The following is a 24665-nucleotide window of genomic DNA, read 5'->3' as shown; positions in this document are numbered from 1 at the left end:
GACACTGGAGTACAGGCAGGTCTGTCTTTTGACCTGGGAGGCCCAGAGATCCTGCCAGATTTCCTAAGAGGTGAAAACTTGTCATAATGATACTTGGCCTTTTTTTTTTTTTTTTTTACCATTTTCAAGTGGATTTTCTAACTATGCAACAGTGAAAGAGCAGATGCTATGAGAACCTAGATGTCTTATTAAAGAGATCCATGTCAATTTCTAACCTATTTATAAATTATAATAAAGATGACTATATGCTGTAGTAGTAGAAGCTGGAATGGAGAGAAAACAAATATATAAGAGGCATTCTCAAAAATATCAATTAACTTTGGTAACAAGACACAGGGGGCAAAAAGACTGTAAAGTTCCTATGTCTTACAGGTTACTCAAGAACAGGAAATATATCTAAATCATCTTTGCATCCTACACAGTTCTTTTTTATTATGATACTGAATAAATGCTTATGGACTAAAAGTGAGTCAAAGAAAACTTTATAAACATGGAAAAAGACCATGGAAGATAAAGACAAAATCTTGGGGAATGCTCAATTACGGACGGAAGGAAGAAATCAGGAAGTTAAAAGGAAAAAGGAAAGAGTCAGAGAAACAGGAGGAGAAACAAGACTATGCTGAAGAGCTAAGCTGGATGTGACAAGCAGCTAAGGAGTCAAGGGAGTGAGGAAGGATAATAACCAAGACATAGGTCTGGCAATAAAGGGAGTCCTGATCACAGTTTGAAGCCAGACTGTAGAGAATTAAAGATGATGGGAGTCAACCAAACGGATGCAACTACCTATTCCTTAAGAAATTTGAGACTGCCCAGCTAGTCCAGTGGTTAAGAATTCGCCTTTCAATGTAGGAGACACGGGTTTGATCCCTGGCCGGGGAACTAAGATCCCACAAGCAGCAGGGCAACTAGGCCCACTTGCCAGAGCTACAGAAGCCCAGGCCCAGCTAGAGAAAGCCTGTGCTGGATGCACAGAAAGAATGTTTTGTTTTTAATCTTATACTAAAAGGAAAAAGGGAAAATAGGTGACAATTCCTTAACACACATAACTGCCAGAAATGCCTGCACTGGCCTCTGCACATGCAGTGAGGCTAAGGAAGCCATAAGGACTTACTTAACAACATTCGTCCTAGTTGGGAGCCTCAACCAACCAGGTAGACTGAATGAATACAGGAAAGATTATATCTATATTATGTATGAAGAGACAGCAAATCACAGTTGCTACTAACAGCTGGTTTCGTAAGTGCCCTTAAGAGGTCAAAGAAAGTAATACCTGTAAGTGACTTGGTTTGTTGGACTTTAGTTAATGTGTGCTAAACCGGCTTTAGTCAATTAAGATTCTTTTTTCTGTTTGTTTAGTCTCACTATGAGACTATTAGAGGCTTTCCTCAAATATCCAGAGATGTTTAGCTGTTCATTCATATTGAAGAAGCTTATGCATAAACGCTGGCTGAAGGTTCTGTGTCAATTGGTGAGTTTCAGTGTAGAGGAAGCATGCCAAACCTTTCATATATTTTCAGATATCAAGGAACTGAGGAATAATAGATTTGACTGCCTAATATGCATGGGACTATTTAAGAACACTACTGTTCGTCACAGTCCATGGGGTCACAAGAGTTGGACACGACTTAGTGACTGAACCACCACCACCATTTGTCAGAAGTGAAAGTGAAAGTCACTCAGTTGTGTCCGACTCTTTGCGATTCCATGGAATTCTCCAGGCTAGAATACTGGAGTGGGTAGCCTTTCCCTTCTCCCTTCTCCTTTCCTTTCTCTTCTTGGGTCTTCCCAACCCAAGAATCGAACCCAGGTCTCTCACAATGCAGACAGATTCTTTACCAGCTGTCAGAAAGCAAACATCAATTTCAGTTCCTAAAATGATTAGTTTTCTTGGGAAGTTAGATAAAAGAGTAGAGGCAAAAATCCACTGTCATAATTTTACCTCATTTGAAAACACACTTTAGGGACTTCCCTGGTGGTCTAGTGGTTAAGAATCCAACTGCCAATGCAGGGGACACGGGTTCTACCCCTGGTCTGGGAAGATTCCACATGCTGCAAGGCAACTAAGCCCATGAGCCACAACTACTGAGCCCGTGGTCTAGAGCCTGGGCTCCAAAACAAGAGATGCCACCACAATGAGAAGCCTGAGCACCGTAACTAGACAGCAGCCCCCTACTTGTGGCAACTAGAGAAAGCCCCCATGTAGCCCAAAGACCCAGTACAGCCAAAAATAAAAATAAATTAAAAAAAAAAAGAAAACACACTTTAGGAAAGATGCCTAAATGACAGCTAACTTATCCTACAAAGAAATATAAAGTTTCTGTATACATTCAGAAAAACACAGAAAATCACATCTTTTTATCTATCTGAGATAAATGATGTATATAACAGGTATATAATTTTACAGAACTACAATCAAGTAACTATCTGACCTCATCAAAGTTAAAATGTCTTTTTATGTAGCAAATGTATAAAGTTAGTCTGGAAACTACCGAGCTTCACGTATAAGTGGTTCCAAAATATTCCTTTTTTCATTTGTCCCCTTTTAATAATTATTACTGGTTTTACAGTACTGATTTCTATAGATAAAAGGAAGTATCAGTTTCCAGAATATCAGTGTCCCTAAATGAGAGGTATCTCCGTATTACAGCTTTATGCTAAAAGGACATACCTGGGTGAAACTCTACTACTTCACCAAACTTTTATTTAATAAGAGCGATCAAGTAAGTATCAAATCGCTTCATCCCAGGTAGTCCAGGTATAAATCTAAACCTGATTCTGTCAAATGATAACATGTTTTGAAAACAAAACACAAAAGCCTGAATTCCTTTTTTTCAAATACAAAATTAATTTTGCTAAGCTGTTTTACACACTCATGTGCACTCACACACATGTACACATATACACATACATTTTATGGGTTTTAAAATGCATCTTTCATTCCAAATGCTAACGATTCCAAGAAGAGGATAAAATGGCACAAATAACAGCATGGCTGCATCATGACAAAACAGTCCATATTCTGAAGGAAAAAGGATAAATTTCACCTAAGTATACTGAATTTCACTTTAGTACCTAAATCAGTGATTCAAGTTACAAAATGTATACCTTCAATAACATTTTAACATTTCATTTCCCTCCAAACATTACAAAATACATGCTTAAAAAAACAACTTGATGAAATTAACATATACACACTACTATGCATAAAATAGATAACCAACAAGGATAGCTGTTGATACGTAGCTCAGGGAACTATACTCAATATTATATAATAACCCACAAGGAAAATAACCTGAAAAAGAATATAACTGAATCACTGTGCTGTATACTTGAAGGTTAAATTATATTGTAATTTGGTAAATGTTCTTCCAGCCTTTGTGGGTAAATGTAGATACACAGGAACAAAGAAATAAAAATTTTAAAGAAAAAACTTAGCAGATGGCCCACCCAGTATGATCATAATAGTATTTTACCCAATTGATTTGCTTGCAGCAGAATCTCACTCCCTACACCAAACAATCCCATACCCCTGAAGTATAACCACAGGAACAGGGAAAATCTCTGCTCAGTAATCAGCTCTACAGAGACCAAATTATTTCTGCCATGCCTTAAATCAAGGATGTAGACTAGTGACTATTACTACTACCAGTGACTACTCAAGAAACAAGACTTGAAGGGGATGAGAACACAGTCTCATTTTAGCTGTTTTTAGTGTTAACTCTAAAACCCTGCTCAAATATTTCCATCTCTTGCATGGTTTTCCCGACTGCCTCAGCCCCAAATGCCATTCTGCAGAGGCTCCATGCTGAGTCAGCACATTGTTTCTACGATTGCAGATGGGCAAATGGAAAAACTGAGGCTTTCACACCCCCATAAAGATCAGATGATGCCCTCAATCTGTCTTTGCTAATGGGAAAACATTTTCCCTCTCAGATTACTAGCCCCCTACCCCCCACACAAAAAGAGCAAAGAGCAAAGAGTTGCATTTTGTCTCTTCCGGTTACCTGGTACCTAAAAGCCTGAAGGATTACATTGACAATGGCAGTGTGAAATGCAGAGTGAGTAAAAGTTAGGGTTCTTTCTAGTCTCTGTAAAAATGACCCAAAGAAAACCTTCGGTAAAACGGCCTGGAGAAGAAAGGCACATTTAGATAGGAAGCAAACACAGGCTTTTCTGTACTCATCTCCTAGCCCAAATTCCAAGTCTTATACAAAGCCACTCTAAACATTAAATACAAACAGATTAACTTTTAAACTCCCAAGCTCCAGCCGGCTATATTTTTGGTGTCTCTAAAACGTTTCACACAGCCTATTTCTTTTTTTCCTACATCTAATCTGAGAAAGAGATTTTATTCGTTCCTATCACCTTTGCCGAAGAATGACAATGTCAGTCATAGATAGAGCTTCACTCTATATATATGAAAGTGGTAAGTACAAATTCCTAAGTTTTTTTTAAGAAAAAATTAAGTCCACTACAATCAAATGAAACATAGGATAATCCCCCCCAAATTCACATGTTTTTGAAAAGCACTTTCCTGTCTCACCATGCGTTATCTAATAATTGAGTTCAACAAGGCTGCAGGCTATAAGATCAATATACAAAAATAAATTACATTCTATATACTACCTATGAAATTAATAAAATGATTCCATTTACAACAGCATCAAAAAAACTTTTATTCCAAGTATTTTATTTAACAAAAAGATTGCAAATGCACTGAAAAAAAGAAAACACTGTTGAAAGAAATTTGAAAAGACCTAAATAAATGGGAAGATATCCCATATTCATGGATGAAAGATTTAATATTGTTAACACTGTAATACTCCCCAAATTGACAGATTCAATGCAATCTCTATCAAAACTTCAACTGCCTGTGCAGAAATGAACAAGAATATCCATGAAAAATTCCTATGGAAATGCAAGGGATCGATTTCATCAAACTCATCATGAAAAAGAACAAAGTTGGATAATTCATTTGTCCCAATTTCAAAACTTACTATAAAGCTACAAGAACCAAAAGAGCATGGTACTGACATACGAAGACGTGTATCAGTGGAACAGAATTTAGAGTCCAGAAATAAACCCTCACGTTTATGGTTAATTGACTTGTGATAAGAATGCCAAGACAAGTCAATGAAGAAAGACTAGTCTTTTCAACAAACCGTGCTGGAACAATGAGATATTCAAATGCAAAAGGGTAAAGTTAGACCGCTATCACGTACCATATACAAAAATGAACTCGAAATGGATTAAAGACTTAACTGTAGAAGATAACCTATGAATGTCTTAGAAGATAACATGGGCAAAAAGTTTGTGACCTAGGACTGGACAATGGTTTCCTAGAAATGACAATAAAGACAAAGCAAAAAAAAAAAAAAAACGAATTGGACTTCATCAAAATTAGAACTTTTCTGTTTCAAAGGTTATTATGAAGAAAGTGAAAACACAACCAACAGAATAGGAAAAAATATTTGCAAATTATATACCCAGTAAGAAACTAGTATGTGGAATACATAAAGAACTCTTACAATTAAATAATAAAAAGACAATGCAATTTTTTAAATGGACAAAAGAGATTAGAATAGACTTTTCTCCAAAGAAGATAAACAAATGGCCAACAAGATGAAATGATGCTCAACATCATTAGACACTAGGAAAATACCAATCAAAACCACAATGAGACACCACTTCATACCTACTAGGATGGCTATAATTAAACAAACCAACAATAATAACAAGAGTTGGCAAGGATATGGAGAAATTGGAATGTTCATACATTCAGTGAGAATGTAAAATGGTGCAGCCATTTTGGAAAACAGTTGGGCAGTTTCTCAGGGTTTAATATAGAGTTACCATAGACCCAGCAATTTTACTCCTAGATATCTACCCATGAGAACTGAAAACTTACATCCACACTAAAACATGTATACTAATATTTATAATAACCAAAAACTAGAAACAGTCTGAATGTCCATCTACTGACGGGTGAAAAAACAAAATGTGGTATATCCATAATATGGAATACTATTTGACCATAAAAATGAATGAATGAAACATTGATACATGTTACATGGATGTACCTGCATGAACCTTGAAAACATTACACTAAGTAAAAGAAGCCAGACACAAAAGGCCACATAGTGTATGATTTAATTTACATGAACTGTCCAGAACAAGCAAATCCACAGAGACAGAGAGTAGATTAATGGTCTCCAGGGAAGAGGGGAGAAGGCAATGGCACCCCACTCCAGTACTCTTGCCTGGAAAATCCCATGGGTGGAGGAGCCTGGTAGGCTGCAGTCCATGGGGTCGCTAAGAGTCGGACATGACTGAGTGACTTCACTTTCACTTTGTACTTTCATGCATTGGAGGAGGAAATGGCAACCCACTCCAGTGTTCTTGCCTGGAGAATCCCAGGGGCAGGAGAGCCTGGTGGGCTGCCGTCTATGGGGCCACACAGAGTCGGACACGACTGAAGTGACTTAGCAGCAGCAGAACCAGCAGGGAAGAGGGGAATGGAGAGTGACTACTAATGTGATTCTTTCTGGAGCAGAAAATGCTCTAGAAGCAGACAATAGTGATGACTATACAACCTTGTGAATACACTGAAAACCAAGCTGTACACATAAAATGGGTGAGTTTTGTGGTATGTTAATTATATCTCAATTTTTTTTTAATTTAAAGGAACCATTTGTCTCAGCAGCAAAATGTTCCTAAGGAGAAATGGAATAATATGAGTTCTCCATTAGTAAAGGTCAGTTTTCCCAAGAACAGGACTCATAATGTTCTCAGCAGACTGGAATTTTTGCCAGGTATGTTATTCTGCAAAGTTAACAAAGGGATCTTTGAAAAGATGATCTACAATCACCCTATCCTAACACATCAACTATTAACTTGTCCATGTTCCCTTCCAGTCTATACACATGTATATTTTCACATATCTATAAATCTATACAAAATTCAGTTCGGTTCAGTCGCTCAGTCGTGTCCAACTCTTTGCGACCCCATGAATCACAGCACACCAGGCCTCCCTATCCATCACCAACTCCCAGAGTTCACTCAGACTCACTGGAATGCAAAAGTATGAAGTCAAGAAACACCTGGAGTAACAGGCAAATTTGGCCTTGGAATACGGAATGAAGCAGGGCAAAGACTAATAAGAGTTTTACCAAGAAAATGCACTAGTCATAGCAAACACCCTCTTCCAACAACACAAGAGAAGACTCTACTCATGGACATCACCAGATGGTCAACACCGAAATCAAATTGATTATATTCTTTGCAGCCAAAGATGGAGAAGCTCTATACAATCAACAAAAACAAGACCAGGAGCTGACTGTGGCTCAGATCATGAACTCCTTATTGCCAAATTCAGACTGAAATTGAAGAAAGTAGGGAAAACCACTAGACCATTCAGGTTATGACCTAAATCAAATCCCTTATGATTATACAGTGGAAGTGAGAAATAGATTTAAGGGACTAGATCTGATAGATAGAGTGCCTGATGAACTATACAAAATAGTCAGTATAAATTTTCCATATTGCTACATGGCCTTTAAGGACCATATGATCGTTAAAAGGTTGTGATTAATTGACACCTATCATTTTCTTAACTCCTTTACTTCCATGTCCTGTCTTAAAGTGTTAGACGTATTTAAGTCATTTCTAATTTTTCACTATTTATAGGTATTTTTGCAATATACAAGCAACATGAAAAGCCAACATATCTCTTTTCTCCTCTGGAATTGTATCACTGATTTAAGATTTCCAGGGGAAAAAAATTACTAAACCCTTTGAAGGATATTTTTATGATTCCTGGTTGCCGTCCAAAAGTATTACAAAGTTACATTGCTATTAGCAACAAAAACTTGCTATATTAGACACTGATTATGTCAAAAGCATAAAAAATAGCCATGCTAAAAAATTTTATCCGAGTAATTTGAGATCTTCCTTTAATCTTCTAACTTTGATTATTCAAGGCTTTCCAAAATCCATGAGAATTTGTTCTATTTCTTTTAAACTTTGTTGTCTTTTTCAGTCACTTACAGTTAAAGAGAATGAAGCTTTTTTTTTTAATTCAGCATTCTTACTCTAAGGAGGATAGAACATGTAATCAATTGCATTGTTTTCCTTAAAACATATACACATGTGGCCACCTCATAAGTAACAGCATCGGCTAGAAAAGCCTAGACTTCAATCACACACACAAGAAACACCTACTTCAATTAGCCACTTTTCAAAGTTTCGACGTCCAGAGGAATTCCAGACTCAGCACTTCCCTGTAGGGGCCCCAGTTCAATCTCTGGTCAGGAAGCTAAGATCCTGCAAGCCACATGGGCCCACCAAAAAAAAAATTTTCAACTTCCATTAACAACTAGGTGCACACATGACCCAAGGTGTCTCTCTTGACTTGCAATCATTAGTCTAGAGAAAGACCAAGACCACCACCAAAGAGTCTACAGAATCATTACATAAAAATAATGGTTAACTGAGCTCTGTGGAAAATTCTTAAAGAGATAGGAATACCAGACCACTTTACCTGTCTCCTGAGAAACCTGTATACAGGTCAAGAAGCAACAATTAGAACCAGACATGGAACAACTAGGAAAGGAGTTCACAACTGGGAAAGGAGTACAACAAGGCTGTATATTGTTACCCTGCTTATTTAACATATGTACAGAGTACATCATTCAAAATCCTGGGGCTGGATAAATCACAAGCTGGAATCAAGACTGCCAGGAGAAATATCAACAACCTCAGGTATGCAAATAATACTGCTCTAACAACAAAAAGTGAAGAGGAAATAAAGAGCCTTTTGATGAAGGTGAAAGAGGAGAGTGGAAAAGATGGCTTAAAAACCCAACATTCAAAAAACTAAGATCATGGCATTCAGTCCCATCACTTCATGGCAAATATAAGGGGAAAAAGTAGAAGCAGTGACAGATTTGATTTTCCTGGGCTCCAAAATCACTGCAGATGGTGACTACAGCCATGAAATTAAAAGACACTTGCTCCTTGGAAGGAAAGCTATGACAAACCTAAACAGTATATTAAAAAGCAGAGACATCACTTTGCCTACAAAGGTTGGTATAGTCAAAGCTATGGTTTTTCCAGTAGTCATGTACAGATGTGAGAGTTGGACCAGAAAGAAGGCTGAGCACTGACGAACTGATGCTTTAGAACTGTGGTGTTGGAGAAGACTCTTGAGAGTCCCTTGGATTGCAAGGAGATCAAACCAGTCAATCCTAAAGGAAATCAACCCTGAATATTCATTGGAAGGACTGATGCTAGAAGCTGAAGCTCCAGTACTCTGATGCAAAGAGCCAACTCACTGGAAAAGACAGTGATGCTGGAAAAGATTGAAGGCAAAAGGAGAAGGAGGCAGCAGAGGATGGATGGTTAGATAGCATCACCGACTCAAAGGACATGAATCTGAGCAAACTCCTGGACACAGTGAAGGGCAGGGGGGCCTGAGTGCTGGAGTCCACAGGATCATCAAGTGTCCGACACAACCTAGCAACTGAACAACAAACAGCGAAGTGACTGGTACTGGTATAGAAGCATTTTCACATTCACTATCACACTAATCCTTACTAAGTATAGTACGAGTTAGAAAATATCCCATTTTACTATGAAAAAAACTGAAGCTTAAAGAGGCGAAGTTACTTGTCCAAAGTAGATTCGGGAAGAGCACATATTTTTTAACCTTTACGCTAGCAGATAGTAGCCTCCCCACAGGATGTGAATTCAACGAAAGAAACATTCCCATCTACGTCTGACAGCAAGAGAGGGTTAAGTATGAAGAAATGAGGATCTCATCATATCAATATTTATGATCAATGGTCGCACTGATGTCAAAGTGGGGAAGAGTCAGCACCCCCATTATGTCCATCAAGCCCTCAGCCAGTCTAATAAACACATCATCTTCAGCTTCCAGCATCAGCGCTTGTTCTTAGTCCCCTTTCTGCCCCTTCCACAGCCTGCCTCCCTGAACATCCCTCTATGCAGACATCCTAGAGGTGCCAGTGATGTGATGTTGAAAGAATGCTTCCTATTATCTCTCCTTTGCAGTGCTGGTAGGATTTGGGATTTCTTGTTTGTGTTCTGAGAAAAAGAAGATGAAAAGACAATACTGAAATTGTATTCAATCCCAGTCATCCATTTCTATGTATTTAGCTTAATAAATGTCCTTTACGTGCCAAGCAAATCTTACTGGAATTGACGCTTACTACCAATAAAAAGTGTATTTAGAGGAAAGGGCTCCTTAGGAAGAAATATACTAATTTATACGTAACTCAAGTACTGTAAACATCTAATTCAAGTCCAGAGGTTTGCTCTTAAAAGTTGAAGCAGTTCAAGAGCAAATAAAATCGTAAAATATTATGTTGGCTCAGTCTATTTTGTACATTTTCCTGGTTGATAAGATTTTAACTTGTGTTTAACGCTGCTAATAATTAAAATTAACCACTACCTCATAGTATGGTACTGGTTTGGAATGATAAAAACCAAGAGAAAAAGCAGAACAAGATCCTTTCCTATTTCATCCAGGTAATACTAAGTCAGACCTGCTATTCATCTATGGCATGTCTTGACCTAAAAGGCTTCAGTGATACTAACACAAATAACCTTCAAAATTCAGACTGGATCCTCTGTAAGAATTTTGTTTACATGATAAAAAACCTGACAAGGGGAACGCACAAATGCATGAATGGGACACATGCTTCAAATGCTTTAATGGCTATTTCAATAGAAATGTCACAGACGGGCACCTTGAACAAAAATTAAAAGAATCAAAGAAGTTTCATCCCATAGTCCCAAATCCAATCTTCACTACTCTCACAGAAGAAACAATAACAACAACAAAATCACTCAGGGATATCTAAAACAAGTTAGTTAACTCAAAAGAAAAAGAAATAGTTTACACTTGACTACCTAAGGCTTCAATCTAGATATCAACACCCATTTCATAAAACACGCTCATAGTCTAATCTTAGCAGAGGAGAAAAACTCAAAAAAAAAACCTAAAAGACAATGAGGTCACACATCCAGACTCATTTTCTATTTAACAAAATGCCTGTCAAAGATGACTTGAATGCCAGATATCAAAAATATTGATATCAAAATCAGAAGGCAAATAAAAACCAATGGCAAAGCTGAATATTTGTTTAAAGGTACCCTGAACTTGGAACCAGAAGGCCTGCTTGTTGGAATGGAAAGACCTCCATGCTAGAGCCAGGTTCTAAGGCTATTGATGCTACTAGTTAGGTGGGTAGCCCTACACAAATCACTTAGCTTTCTCTCCTCATTCTCTCCTACTCTAGAGAGGCTGACTAGACCAATGGTTAAGAGGTTGACTAGACCAAAGTTTCCTAAACTCACCTCATCACAAGAACTACCTCACAGTAACTGTTAACAGTGTAGAGTCCAAAGCCCCTTCCCTAGAGACTCTAGTTCAGGGGGTCTCTTAGTGAGGCTTAGGAAGTAATTCTTAGTAAGTGATCCAAGTCAGTCTCACCATTTGGTAAGCTTCACAAACTGGACCACATGATCATGAGCTGTTGCCTGTCTTCCAGCTCAGATTCTATACTGTCTGGATGTTTCAAAATTATGTTCTAAAACTGTGCAAAATTATACTAGTATCACGTTTTCACATTAATTTGCAAAGAATTAATAAACCTACAAGATCAAAAAAACAAATACATCCACCCCCACCCCTTCACCCCGACACCATTCACACCTTTAAATATCAATAAAAACATCCTCCTAGATTCTAGGCAAATGGAACACTGTATTTGGTGAGGAAAAAATTTTCAATATTAAGCTCTCAGCACATTAATACGGAAAGACTTGTGTTACAGGAAGGGAGAACTCATACTCCTAATGTTTAAGTGAAAATTACACACTGTATTCTTCCCTTAAAGAACATTATCTGATGAGTTTACCTGTTTCGAGTTTTAAAAAAAAATACAGAAATAGTCTGGCAAAGTCTGCAGCAGCTATAAATCAGCGTGCTCCGCAATACTGGAATACAACTGTTACAAAGCTGAAAGAAACAAAAGCAAGCAAAACAAACTAGGTGGCTCAGAGCCCACAGACTTTAGTTAGGTTTTGCCAGGTATAGCAAGAGCCTCCAGGGCACTTTCTGCTCACAAAGGTAGCAACCTTTAACTTTTCCTTCCTCTATACTTTGCTTTAGATGATTTTTCTAAAATTTTCGTAATCTACTAGTGGGATTTACTTTTATTCTCTTTTTTAGATTTATAAGTAACTATAAAGCTTACAAAGAGAAAGGCTGATGGTGTGGCACACGGGGTGGGGGGGGTGGTGGGCAGGGCTGTACAGGAGGCTCGATGGCAACCAATTATCACAAAAGTGGCTACAAAAAGTGTAAATAAAATCAAGATTAAAACACAAAACTGGGTTTGAGTTAGCCCTGCAACACAAACAGATGTGAGACTAAGAGGGAAACAGGACCGCATACGTCAGCTACTAGTCAGTGGTTAGAGTAAGCCACTAACTACACCGGCAGCTGACTACAACACAGTGCTAGCCCAAAACAGTATCAAAGTGAATCTTGACCTACGATACTGGAAACAGAACTGTTTGGATTTAGGATCATACACATCAGAAATTGACTTACTTTAACGGCAAAAGTGGGGACACCAGCTGTTAGGTATGACATCACAAAAGCGCTGGTTTAAGGTGGTGTTTAATGTTTAAATACATTTCTGTGTCTGTTGCTTTCAACAAGCCCTGAGGCAATGTTTTGATCAAACCTCACGCTCAATTAAAATCAAAATGTAAAATCGAGATCAAGGGATCAGCATAATAGAATGGTTAAGAGTATGGGTCTGGTTGTGACACCAACCCCAAAACAACAAATTACTCAATGATCTTGAACACATCATTTCACCTATGCCTCAATTTCCTCATCTGTAAAATGGAGATGCCACCTCAATCAGTTATCAGAAGATTTAAACAAGGTGATTCATGTAAAGCACTAAGCCCTGCACCTTGCAGAGATAAGCACCTTAAATAATAATAATGAGCTAACTGCAAAATTAGCATAATTACTGTCTTCTAACCTCAAGGAAAGCTATGAGTTTCCTGGTAGCCAGGCCTGCATGCATGCTAAGCTGCTTCAGTCCTGTCCGACTCTTTGCAACCCTATGGAGTGTAGCCTGCCAGGCTCCTCTGTCCATAGGATTCTCCAGGCAAGAATACTGGAGTGGGTTGCCATGCCCTCCTCCAGGGAATCTTCTCCACCCACGGATCGAAAACGTGTCTCATGTCTCCTGCATTGGCAGGCGTGTTCTTTACCACTGGCACCAAAGCCAGGCAAAAATTTCTAATCATTAGAAAGATTATTTACATATACTACATAACACAGAAAGGTGGTGGTTGTTTTAGTCGCTTAGTCATGTCTGACTCTTTTGCGACCCCATGGACTATAGCCCACCAGGCTTCTCTATGGGATTTCCCCAAAAAGGATACTGGAATGGGCTGCCATTTCCTTCTCCATGGGCTCTTCCCGACACCCGGAACTGAATCCACATCTCTTGCACTGGCAGGTGGATTCTTTACCACTGAGCCACCTGGGAAGCCACTCCATAAAGGCAGCTTTTCATTTCTTTCCACATTACAGAAACTCTGCCCTTCCTTAGTAATGAATAACTGAGGCTGATGATGCAGACCAATATCTAGCAAAGGCTTCAACGCAGACATTTTTAATTAGGAAGGATAATTTTCAATCAGATATGGATTAAGGGTCTAACCTGTGTAGGGGAGTTATATTTGGTGTTGTTAGGAGAAAGAAGAAAAGAGAAGAAGTAAAAGTCTTCAAACCATCCCATAAAGCATTATTCAATGGAGAAAAACAGTGGCAGGTTGACTGTTCACATTATTTCATAACTGAATCAGAAAATGAAGAAGGAAAGAAAAATCAGGTGAAATATTTTAACTAACACAGAGGTGAGGTGAGGTGAGGTGAAGTCGCTCAGTCGTGTCTGACTCGTTGCGACCCGTTGCGACCCTGTGGACTGTAACCTGCTAGGCTTCTCCGTCCATGGGATTCTTCAGGCAAGAATACTGGAGTGGATTGCCATTTCCTTCTCCAGGGGGGATCTTCCCGACCTAGGGATCAAACCCGGGTCTCCCGCATTGGAGGCAGACGCTTTAACCTCTGAGCCAAAAAAAGAAATAATACAGCTATTAGTATGGTTAAAACGGCCACATTCATTCAAAAAAAAAAAAATCAAGGAAAGGAAGGCGAAAAATCAATTATTTCAACAGTTTAATCAACAAGTACCCACTCTAGCCTTTTAAGATCATGGCTTAAATTTTCCATTTGCAATCAACTGTCATTGCCCACTCTTCCAAATAAGCTACTAGCATGAATGCACCTTAAATTTATACTGTCTTCTTAACTGAATACATTATTCTGGTTACAGATAAAAACAAAATCTTGTGCATTATCTTTTTTTTTTAATTCACAGGAAAATATTATCAATTCAATCAATTTAAAGGATATATTTCAAAGAAAGTACTGTGAGAGGTAATTTGGGGAAAGGGAAAAGTTCCTAGTAAAAATAAATCATTCAGAGGAAAACTGCTCAAGGACAATCAAAACCAAATTTCAAAATAATGCAAATCTTGAGATTTTGAGAGAGGGGCAGGATTAATGAATGGCAAGGGGCAGAACTAAATTCTCAAAGAACAAAAATAAAAGATAAGAAAGTGAAGAGAAGATTTCAGCAGGGAGTACACACCAGTGCTACCAATCCATCAGCAGATATGCAAAAATTCTGACTAATAAAAAAAAACAGAATATATTATCTCTATCAATATTGGGAAATTTAGCAACATAAGGAAAATAAAGTATTTCAAAGCCATTTTCAAGCATTTCAAGACATTTTTCTGTATTCCACATTCTACTGCAAAATGAAAAAAGAGACTGGTTAGATGCTCTAATTAACAGTTTAGTAGTGAAAGAATAATGCCATCTCCAAAGAAGCTCTGTCACTTAGAGATAATGGACATTTTCTTTTTACTGTTTAAGAATCCAGAAGAATCTCCTTCTGCTTTTAAATGCAAATTACCCCATCTCTGAAGCACATTCTGCTCTATCTGAAAATTACTGCAGTGTGATCCTGTTCCAGAGAGGACAGCGTTCAGGGAGGAAAATGGATTTAGGACAACTGCATAATCTATGTTCATATCATCACATCCATTGAGCTGTCACCACTTACACCTGGCTTTCTTCAGTGGAGAGACCACTCTCAGTGATCAAAATTCTACTGGAAGAAGGAAAAGTTAGTTTTGAGGACTACTGGTTCATTAAAAGGTTACATACACATTCTAATACATGAACATGCACCCACATCATAACAATTTAAAAACTCAGTATCAAAAACTTGGCTTTCAACTAACAAAGCTAGCTACTTACTGGAAACATTTTTAAAGTCAGAATTTCAGTGATAACAGTATGAGTTGCCGGTTCGTTACACGGTAAAACAAACAGAAAACACCACTATGCAAGAAAGGTGAGCACACCACCCTCTGTACTTCTCTTTCCTGGTAAAGCTCCCTGGAACAGTGAACAATGACTCGCAGACATACTTCCATTTAACATACCAGGTGATCAAGGTTAAAAAGAACACTTTTAAACCAGAAAGTCTCAAGAAATTGACAAACCATATAGAGGAATTAATCCCATTGTTAAAGATCCAAACTTTCTGCCAAAACCACACTTGGTTTGGGAAATTTTATTTGTTGTTAGGTAAATGTAAACAAACAGTGAAGAAAGCTAAGCAATATAGAGCCTCATAAAAGGTTAACTTATCTCTAGTCTTTCCAAGTTATATATTAACAAATAGCTTTAGTTTAAAAAACAACAACAACAACAACAACAAAACATCTCTTTTCCAGCGAAGGCAAGTCAACTAAATGAGTGATTTTCTTTAGTGATACCTGGCTTATCCCATACCCTATTCTCAAAAGCAGGCCCTAATCTCTCCCACAGGTCACCAGACAACCAGGAACTGAAGCAACTGAAAATGCACTTCCAATCTCGGAAATATCAACTGATTGCTCTGGGTTTAGAAAAGCCATTTAAACGTTCTCCAAATGCCTGAGTTTAGTACATAGCAACCAAATGGCACAGCATGGCATCAGCGGGTCCCTTTTTTCATCTACCCACTCAGAATCCCGCAATGAATGCAGCAGATTTCTCAAGGCCAGAGTGCAGGGGGTAAGAGTACCATGAAAATAGGAAGTACCAGAAAATAGCAAGCCTGCTTTGATAAGGAAGGAAGCAAGCCAGCGCAGTCTTGTGGTTTTAAAGAACCTAGAAGTCCTTACTAGTTCAATCCACCCTCAAATCCATGCCACCCTTTCAACTTTACAATTAAAAGAGAGGAGAAATTCCGGTCAACTCGCCTTGGGGGGTTGGTCTGAGGGTAGAGGACTCAAGTAGGGAGGAGGATGGAGTGAGAAAGAGCAAGCCAATGAAAGGATACCAAAATTTTCCCACCTTTCTTAAATTCTTCCAGCATAGCGTCCAACTTGGTGTCATTGAAAACAAAGTGCAAGGGGTGGTTATAAAATTTCGTGATGGTTTTCAGGGGAGTACAGTCATCTGGATCCACGAAGGCCAAGTCTTTGACGAAGAGGAGGTCCACGATGTTGGAGCGTTCCCCCTCAAATACTGGAATGCGAGTGTAGCCGCTCTCCATGATCTCCGACATGGTGTTGAAGTCCAGAATGGCTTCGCCGGTGATCATGAAACAGTCCCGGAGGGGAGTCATCACGTCCTCCACCGTCTTGGTGCGGAGCTCCAGCGCCCCTTGGATGATATTCAGCTCCTCCTTTACGAGGTCATTGTAGGGGTCTGTGACCCGGAGCATCTCCAGCAGCTTTTCCCGGTTATAGACGGTGCCTATCTCCTGGCCCAGAACGCAGTCCAGCAGCTTGCTGACCGGGTAAGAAGCGGGAAAGGTCATCATCATGAAAAACTTGGTGAGAAAGATGGTGTTGGCTCCCACAGCCAGGCCGTGCCGGGAGCAGATGGCCTGGGGCACGATCTCCCCGAAGATGACGATGCCGATGGTGGAGACCACCACCGCCACCAGGCCTGAGCCAGCGATGTCGTCGAGCAGGATGGTGAGCGTGGTGTTGACCAGCACGTTGCCCAGCAGCAGCGAGCACAGCAGGTAGTTGCCCTGCCTGCGCACGGGCTCGATGCGCTTGGCGTAATTCTTCTCCTTCTCGGTGCCGCAGTTCTGCACAATGCGCAGCTCCATCGGGTCTAGGGCCATGAGTCCAAGGTTGAGGCCGCTGAACATGCCCGACAGGCACAGGAGCAGCGAAATGAAGATCACCTGCAGCCAGAAGGGCAGCAGGAACTTCTTTTCCTCCCCCACGATCATCTTGGTATCCTCGCCATCGTGATAAATCCAGGTGGTCTCGGCCCACGGGGGCGGCGGGAGCCCGGCCACCCCGGAGCCGCCCTTGCCCCCGACGGCGCTGCCCGCGGACCCCGAGCCGCCGGCGCCTAGGGCTGGCGTGGAGAGCGACGTGCACAGGTAATAGGACTTGCTCTTCTCCATCTTGCGCAGCGGTTTGATCTCTATCTCAATGATGCCCGATGTACGGCGGTTGAGAATGATATGGGGCAAGATGATGATATCTGATGTGCGGATGCCGCAGCGCTGGGGGCCGCTGTCCGGCTCCGGCGGCGCGGGGCCCCCCAGCCCGCGCTCGCCGGGGCTGTGGCGCCGCCGCTCGTGCTCTGTGAATGCAATGCGGGACCATGTCTCGTTGTTGATGTTCTGCCCGTACACCCGCAGCTTGACCCGGGTCCGCTCGCTCACCCGCAGCGCCCCCCCTTCCATGAACGACACGTCGTTTGTGTCCTCCAGCCGCAACCCGATGATCACCGTCTCTTCGTTCTCGCCCACCGCCGTGCAGCCGCCCGCGCCGCAGCAGCAGCTCAGCAGTAGCAACGGCAGCAGCCGCCCCGCCGCCTGCAGGAGCCCCCGGCCGCGGGCGCTGAGGCTGCGGCGCGCCGCCATCTTCCAAGAGGGCAGTGCGGCGGCTGCCTGCCCGCCCGCCATCTTTACTTCGGGTTCACAAGCGCCACAGCCAATCATAGGGTGGCTGCTCCAGCTGCGGCTTCATCCTTCTCAGCCGGCGGCGCGAGCGCAGGCACCGGCCCTGGGGCGAGATTGCAATGCAGTGTTCGAACCCACTGCTCAGCAATCCGCCTCCCTGACTGACACTGACTCGGCCTGGGCCAGCACCGAGACCTCGAGGCTAGCGGGAGGGGGGAGAGGGTGGGGGGAGTGCCAGCGGCTCCTGCGAGAGGCAGGCCGACCAGCCAATCACCAGCAGGTGCCCGCCTTCCCAGCCTTGGGGCTGGAATGGGGGCGTGGCCGTGAGCGGCGCCGCGAGCCAATGGCAAGATAAGTGGGTGGGGAGACGAGAGACAGCGTCCTCCTCTGCACTCTAAGTTTCCAACTGAAAGGCGCGTGACTCTTGTGTATGTGCGAGGGGAGGAGGTGTGGCCAGCCCGGGCCCAAGAGCCAGTCACAGAGGAGAGCCGTACGAAAAGGGGCGGAGCCCCCCGTCCCGGCTGCCAATGCATAGGGGCCTTCTGCGAGTCTGACGGCCCGGAGGGGCCTCGGTAGTACTCCTGTCCCTAGGGCGGCCCGCTGGACTGATGTTCTGTGGCCCGAGGCTGCCGGCTCTCGCCGGGCCACGCTGCCGGCTCCCGCGTGCTCAGTGCCCGTGCAGAGAGGGCTGCACCTTCCTGACTCAAGGTGCACATTAGCCTAAAATGAAGCCGAGCTACCTGCTGCGCCCCGCTTCTTTACTCCAGCACTCCTCTCCGCTCGGGATGAGCGGTGGCTGGTGGGCCCTAACACCACATCTACGCGCTCCGCTGGAGCTGCTAGCTTATCCGTAAGGGACAGATGCCCTCTGCAGCTCACGGTCAGGTAGCGCCACCTGCCGGTAGCACGGGCTCCCTGCAATGCTTTCCAGGTACGCTGCAAACCCAAAAAGGTGTTCAGGAGGTGGGGCAGTGCCCCATCTTCCAAGTTATAAGAATCCCTTCAATTTCTTACTGAAAATATATATTCCCTGGCCCCATTCCATACTTACTGGATGGGTAGGACTCAGCAATCTATTCCTAGTAGGCACTTGGGCAAATCTGGGAAATGGGACGGGTCGGACATCCTAAGCAGACCCATAAAGGCTCATTCTTAAACACACTGACCAAACCCTGCTAGGTTCATTGGTGGGTCAGGAGAAAAAAAATCTGAAGACCAAGGACTCCCAAGCCCCTCTGTATCTGGAGGAAACAGAGTAGCCAAACTGTTTTTTTTTCTTGGAACTTAAACATCCAAAAAATTATTTCCATTTTTTCTATGCTGTAAGCACATTTTCCTTTCTGTAAAATTTTTATTAATTTCTAATAGATATAACTGCAAGGGCCTCCTCACTGTTCTATCCTCTTCTACACCTGTCCCCTTCCCTTCTCAACCCACCAGCCAGAGTAGTTTTGTTAAATAAGCCACTGTCCCTTCTTTGTTTGAAACCCTACTCTGGCTTTCCACTCATCACAGTAAAAGCCACTGGCAGCTACAGTATTGACAAGGATCTAAAAGACCTACTGCCCCCCTCCCCCCGCTCCCTGCGTGCTTCTGTGCTCCAGCCAGATTCTCCTGGTTATTCATTCTCTCTAGGGATGCTCCCTCGGGGAGCCTGTACACCTGCTGCTGTTGCCTGTGCCTGGGACTCTCTCCCCCAGATGTCAGCACAGAACCCTAGTCTACCTCCTTCAAGACTGTTTCAAGTCCATCTTTATAAACCAGTGACCAAACACTCCCTATACTCCATCCTTACTGTATTTTCCTTAATTTGGTTTAGATCTGTCTCCTCCTAGAACTTAAGCTTCCTAAGGGCAACAATTTTGTCTGTTTTATTCACTGCTGTGTCATCAGGACCTAGAAGAATAGTAGATGCTCAAAACAGTACTTGTGTTTTTAAAAATGAAAGAATTTTTATTCTAAGTGTTCCAAATAATGTCCCCAACTCTAGTTTCCAGTTCTTCACTCTCTTTTTTTTTTAATATAATTGACTTCTCTCTTATATGGAAGAGGACTGAAGGTCTGCATTCAGAGCTGCTATGAAGGTGATTGCAGCCATGAAATTAAAAGACTTACTCCTTGGAAGGAAAGTTATGACCAACCTAGACAGCATAGTAAAAAGCAGAGACATTACTTTGCCAACAAAGGTCTGTCTCGTCAAGGCTATGGTGTTTCCAGTAGTCATGTATGGATGTGAGAGTTGGACTGTGAAGAAAGCTGAGCGCCGAAGAATTGATGGTTTTGAACTGTGGTGTTGGAGAAGACTCTTGAGAGTCCCTTGGACTGCAAGGAGATCCAACCAGTCCATTCTGAAGGAGATCAGCGCTGGGTGTTCTTTGGAAGGAATGATACTAAAGCTGAAACTCCAGTACTTTGGCCACCTCATGCGAAGAGTTGACTCATTGGAAAAGACTCTGATGCTGGGAAGGATTGGGGGCAGGAGAAGAAGGGGACTACAGAGGATGAGATGGCTGGATGGCATCACCAACTCAATGGACATGAGTTTGGGTGAACTCTGGGAGTTGGTGATGGACAAGGAGGCCTGGCGTGCTGCGGTTCATGGGGTCGCAAAGAGTTGGACACAACTGAGCGACTGAACTGACACTGAACTGATAAAGTTTCCTTGCTCATCAGGTATTTTTGGTTCATTTTGGTGCTTTTTTGTTGTTGTTTTGGGGGGTTGACTGTGTGGCATGTGAGATCTTAGTTCCCTGACCAGGAATCGAACCCAGGCCTCCTGTGGTGGTAGCACAGTTTTAATCACTGGACCACCAGGGAAGTCCTAACCCTTCAGTTTCTGATGCTGCTTCCTGCACCCACAATTCTCATACTGGTACATCTGAAAAACAAGCTTAGGTTTTTAAAAAAGCCCTGATTCACAGACTTGGCATGTGTTTACAAAAATAACATTATCAAGGTTTGGAAGAAATGTTGAGCTTTGGGGGAATATATGACAAAGGTTAAGGATAGATATGGTCTTCTAAATGAGCTGATTAAAACCACAACTGTTTTACCTTCATTAAAAGTGTGAGCACAAGTCTGCTTAAGGGAGCTAAGAGGGAAGATGATTAAAGGCTCTTAAATGCTGAACGCATACCTTTGGAATAAGAGTGCAGAGAAGAGGGTGAGGAGAGGCTTGCCAAACCTACAGACATCTCCTGTGCATTTCAGAGAAAACTAGAATAGTCAGGAAAGTGGCATTCAGCAATTTAGAAGCAAGTTAGAAGTTCACAGCAAAATGTCAGAAAGCACCCAGTAAGACAATTTACAATACAGAACAAAGCAAACTCAAATTTACACACAAGTTCAACAATTCCCTGTGTGAATTTAATGTTCATCCTAGATGTGAATGTGGGGGGTGGGGATCATATTCTCCGTGAAGGAATTCCCTGGCGGTCCAGTGGTTAGGATTTTCCTGTGCTTTTACGGCTGAGGGCCCAGGTTCGATCCTTGGTCAGGGAACTAGGATCCTACAGGAGGTGCTGTGTGGCCAAAAAGCAAATAAGCAAAAATACATTCTCCATGTACACCCAAGACACAGAGCAATCTAGACACCCTAGCCAAGTAATTTTTCCATAGCAAGTGGGATCCTGCTTCAAGTTTGGAGTCTTTTTAGCTGGCCTACCCTCTCTTTAGTTAACAGGGGCCTGTTAATACAGACTTGACCTTCAGGAGCTTCCCAGTCTGTCCATCGGGATGAATCGAAGGCAGGGCAGCACCTACTTCTCAGGATCTCTTTTTTTAAAATCTGGCAGAAAAAAATAAAACAAAACCCTGAATTCTGAACATGTTTCATCTCCACAAAGAGCTACAAAAGGCTCAAGACTGCTTACTGTAAAGCCTCATAATAAACATCATAAAGGTGCATAAATATATAGTAGCTGACCACATAATTTATTGTTTAAAACAGAACCTGTTTTGGAGTAAAAAAATAAAGGTACTATTAATAACTAACCTAGTTTGAGGCTAACTGGGACAGTCCCAGCCAAAGATTATGTTGACTTTGTAATCTTTTATAATGGTAACAGGAACCACCCCCTCACTGAGAAAACTATCTATCCCTTTCGGATCACACATGTTCTTTACCCTACATAGTGATCCTTGTATGTGTGTTAGTCGCTCAGTCGTCTCCAACTCTTTGCAACCTCACGGTCTGTCCATGGAATCGTCTAGGCAAGAATACCAGAGTGGGTTGCCATTTCCTTCTCCAGGGGAATCTTCCCAACCCAGGGACTGAACCCAGTTCTCCTGCATTGCAGCCAGATTCTTTAGCATTTAGGCAGGCAGAATGCTTACCGTCTGCACTACTATAGTGATGCTTGCTTTTGTACTAATCATTTCCCGTCTTAATTCTATATTTTAAAATTTTGGGATCACCTTTAGGAGAGCAAGGACAGACCTTCTGAGGCAGTGGTGCCAGAGTCAGAAGAGCCAGGTGTAGCCTTGATTCTAACATTTCTTAGACTGCACTCCCACTGAGAAAATCATTAAATACCTGCAGCCTGTTTTCTCCTATGTAAAATTAGAAAAATCAGCATTATGAGGGAGGTGTAAGGGAGCTCTTTTCAGAAGAGAAACAACTTGGGATATTTGGCATTCTTTATATGCACACAAAGCAGTGAATTTTCCTCCTCCCCAGGAGAAATCACCATTTGTGAAGGGCTGCCTGGGCAGGGTCCTGTTACATTATTGAAAAGCAGAAATACAAACACCTCCTTTACAACATTTCCCTAGTTAGATCCGACTGAAAGGAATAATGAGGTTAATAAGAAAAAGAAAAGAAAGACAATTAATAAAAGATTAACTATTAAGCCTAGAAGCCACACAAATCCTTCTGTGCTCCCTGTGCAAAACCTTTCCTCCTGAGCAACTTGACATTTTGAGGCTTTGCTTTCCTGGGGATGCTCATCTCATATTCAGAGAGACACTGATGTGATGGAAGCCTGTTAACTTAGAACAGAGAATAAACCATCCAGGTCGCCTCACCTGACACAATCAGGCTCCGAGTTATATGTCAAATTACCATAAGCAGCTCCAGCACTCTTCGGTTCCCCTCTGTGAGCACCCCTGCCCAGCTCCAAGTGCCCTTCTTAGCTTCTGCTTGTAATGAATTAAATATATGTCAGGGTCATATATAAAGCCAGAGGCCAGCCATCATTTGAATTATAATGGGGGACATACCCTCACTTTTAATTATGATGAAACTGTGCTAAATTCCAGTCCTAAAATGGGGCCCTTTGCCTACAGGGGTCAGCAAAGTTGACTGGGTAGGGACGATGCCTAAGGGGACATGCCCTGTGTAACAGGGAAACCAGTATTCACTGGGGCCATGGCAGCTGTGCAGAAATGCAGGGTCAGGTTGCCAATTTTTCAAGAGAAGCCAGAAATTCATATTTTATGGAAAACCTTGACTTATAAATGTGGGCAACTAGTTCAATTGTTTAAAATTCTGTGGCTTCCCCAGAATCTAAACCCGTTAAATCTGTTTCTGAGATGGAAGGGAACTTACGCAGAGTTCAAAACCTCATTTTACAGCTGAATCCCATTTCAAAGTGAATCCCAAAGTGGACAAATGATTTTCCAAGGGGAAAGTGACAAATTCAGCAGCAGAACCAGAACAGAACACCTGTCTTCTGTCTCCTGCATCCCTTTCCTTCCATGAATGAGGTTAGTGGCTTTAGGCAAAGTGAGCAGACTCAAGTCTGGCTTACAGAGCACCCAGAACATCATCCATTTGCCATTCCACTTACTCTCTCTGGCTTCTGGACAGTGAATAGGACGCATTCTCTCCTGTTATATGAGGCAAGAAGCAGAATGCTTCTGTTCCCAATTGATTTTCCCCTCACCTAGAGCCTGTCACTGGGGTAGGGCTTGGCGTCATGAAAGGACGGGCTAGCACTCCAATGCCTATTGGTGAAGGGGACTGGGATGGTCGACAGTCCAAGACAAGCAAGGCTCACTCAGCAGGAGAAAATGAAGAACAAAATTTACGTTCATATAACACTCCCACTAACCTCAGTGGGAGCTGTGCTTACGGGAACTGCAGGATCAGCAGTTAAACAGAAACTGGAATGAAGCAGGAAAGCTCAAGTCATAGGTCATTATTAGGACTGTCTAATTCCAGCTTCCAATTTACAAAAGAGTTCACTATCTAGGGAGATCTCCCTCTGCTGACTCTTAGGGCAGACTCTACAAAAGAACCCCAGTGTAGATCCAAATGGTGGTGTGTATACAGTTGAAGAAACGTGGCAAATCAGAGAAGTGAGGAAAGATGCCAACAAAGTTTAGAAAATATGCCTAGTTGCTTTTGTCCTGTTGGTCTCCAAGGTGCATAATATTCCAGTGTGAGGAATCGGAGCCTGGGATGGTGCCTGGTAAACAGCAGGTACTTAATTAATATTCAGTGGCCAAATGAAAGTGTAGACTGAAAGAAAAATGCAGAGTTGAGCTGAGTTTTATTCAGGGTCTTACTAAAGACTCTAGCTTGGGAATCATCCCCTCCATAGCTCCGGGGGT

The 24665-nt window shown here is 42.0% G+C and overlaps 1 protein-coding gene across 1 annotated transcript in view; it reads right to left on the bottom strand.

The window, feature by feature from the left end:
- CNNM2 (cyclin and CBS domain divalent metal cation transport mediator 2) overlaps positions 1 to 18149 on the bottom strand; it is a 167157-nt gene extending 149008 nt beyond the window's left edge. The window contains exon 1 of the mRNA XM_052660895.1: positions 16532 to 18149. Within this exon, the coding sequence (XP_052516855.1) occupies positions 16532 to 18149 (1618 nt within the window). The remainder of the gene's footprint in view (positions 1 to 16531) is intronic.
- Positions 18150 to 24665: the final 6516 nt, after the last annotated feature.

This window comes from Budorcas taxicolor, chromosome 23 (assembly GCF_023091745.1).
Source record: "Budorcas taxicolor isolate Tak-1 chromosome 23, Takin1.1, whole genome shotgun sequence".
Taxonomy (NCBI): domain Eukaryota; kingdom Metazoa; phylum Chordata; class Mammalia; order Artiodactyla; family Bovidae; genus Budorcas; species Budorcas taxicolor.
This window is presented reverse-complemented; position numbering and strand designations above follow the sequence as displayed.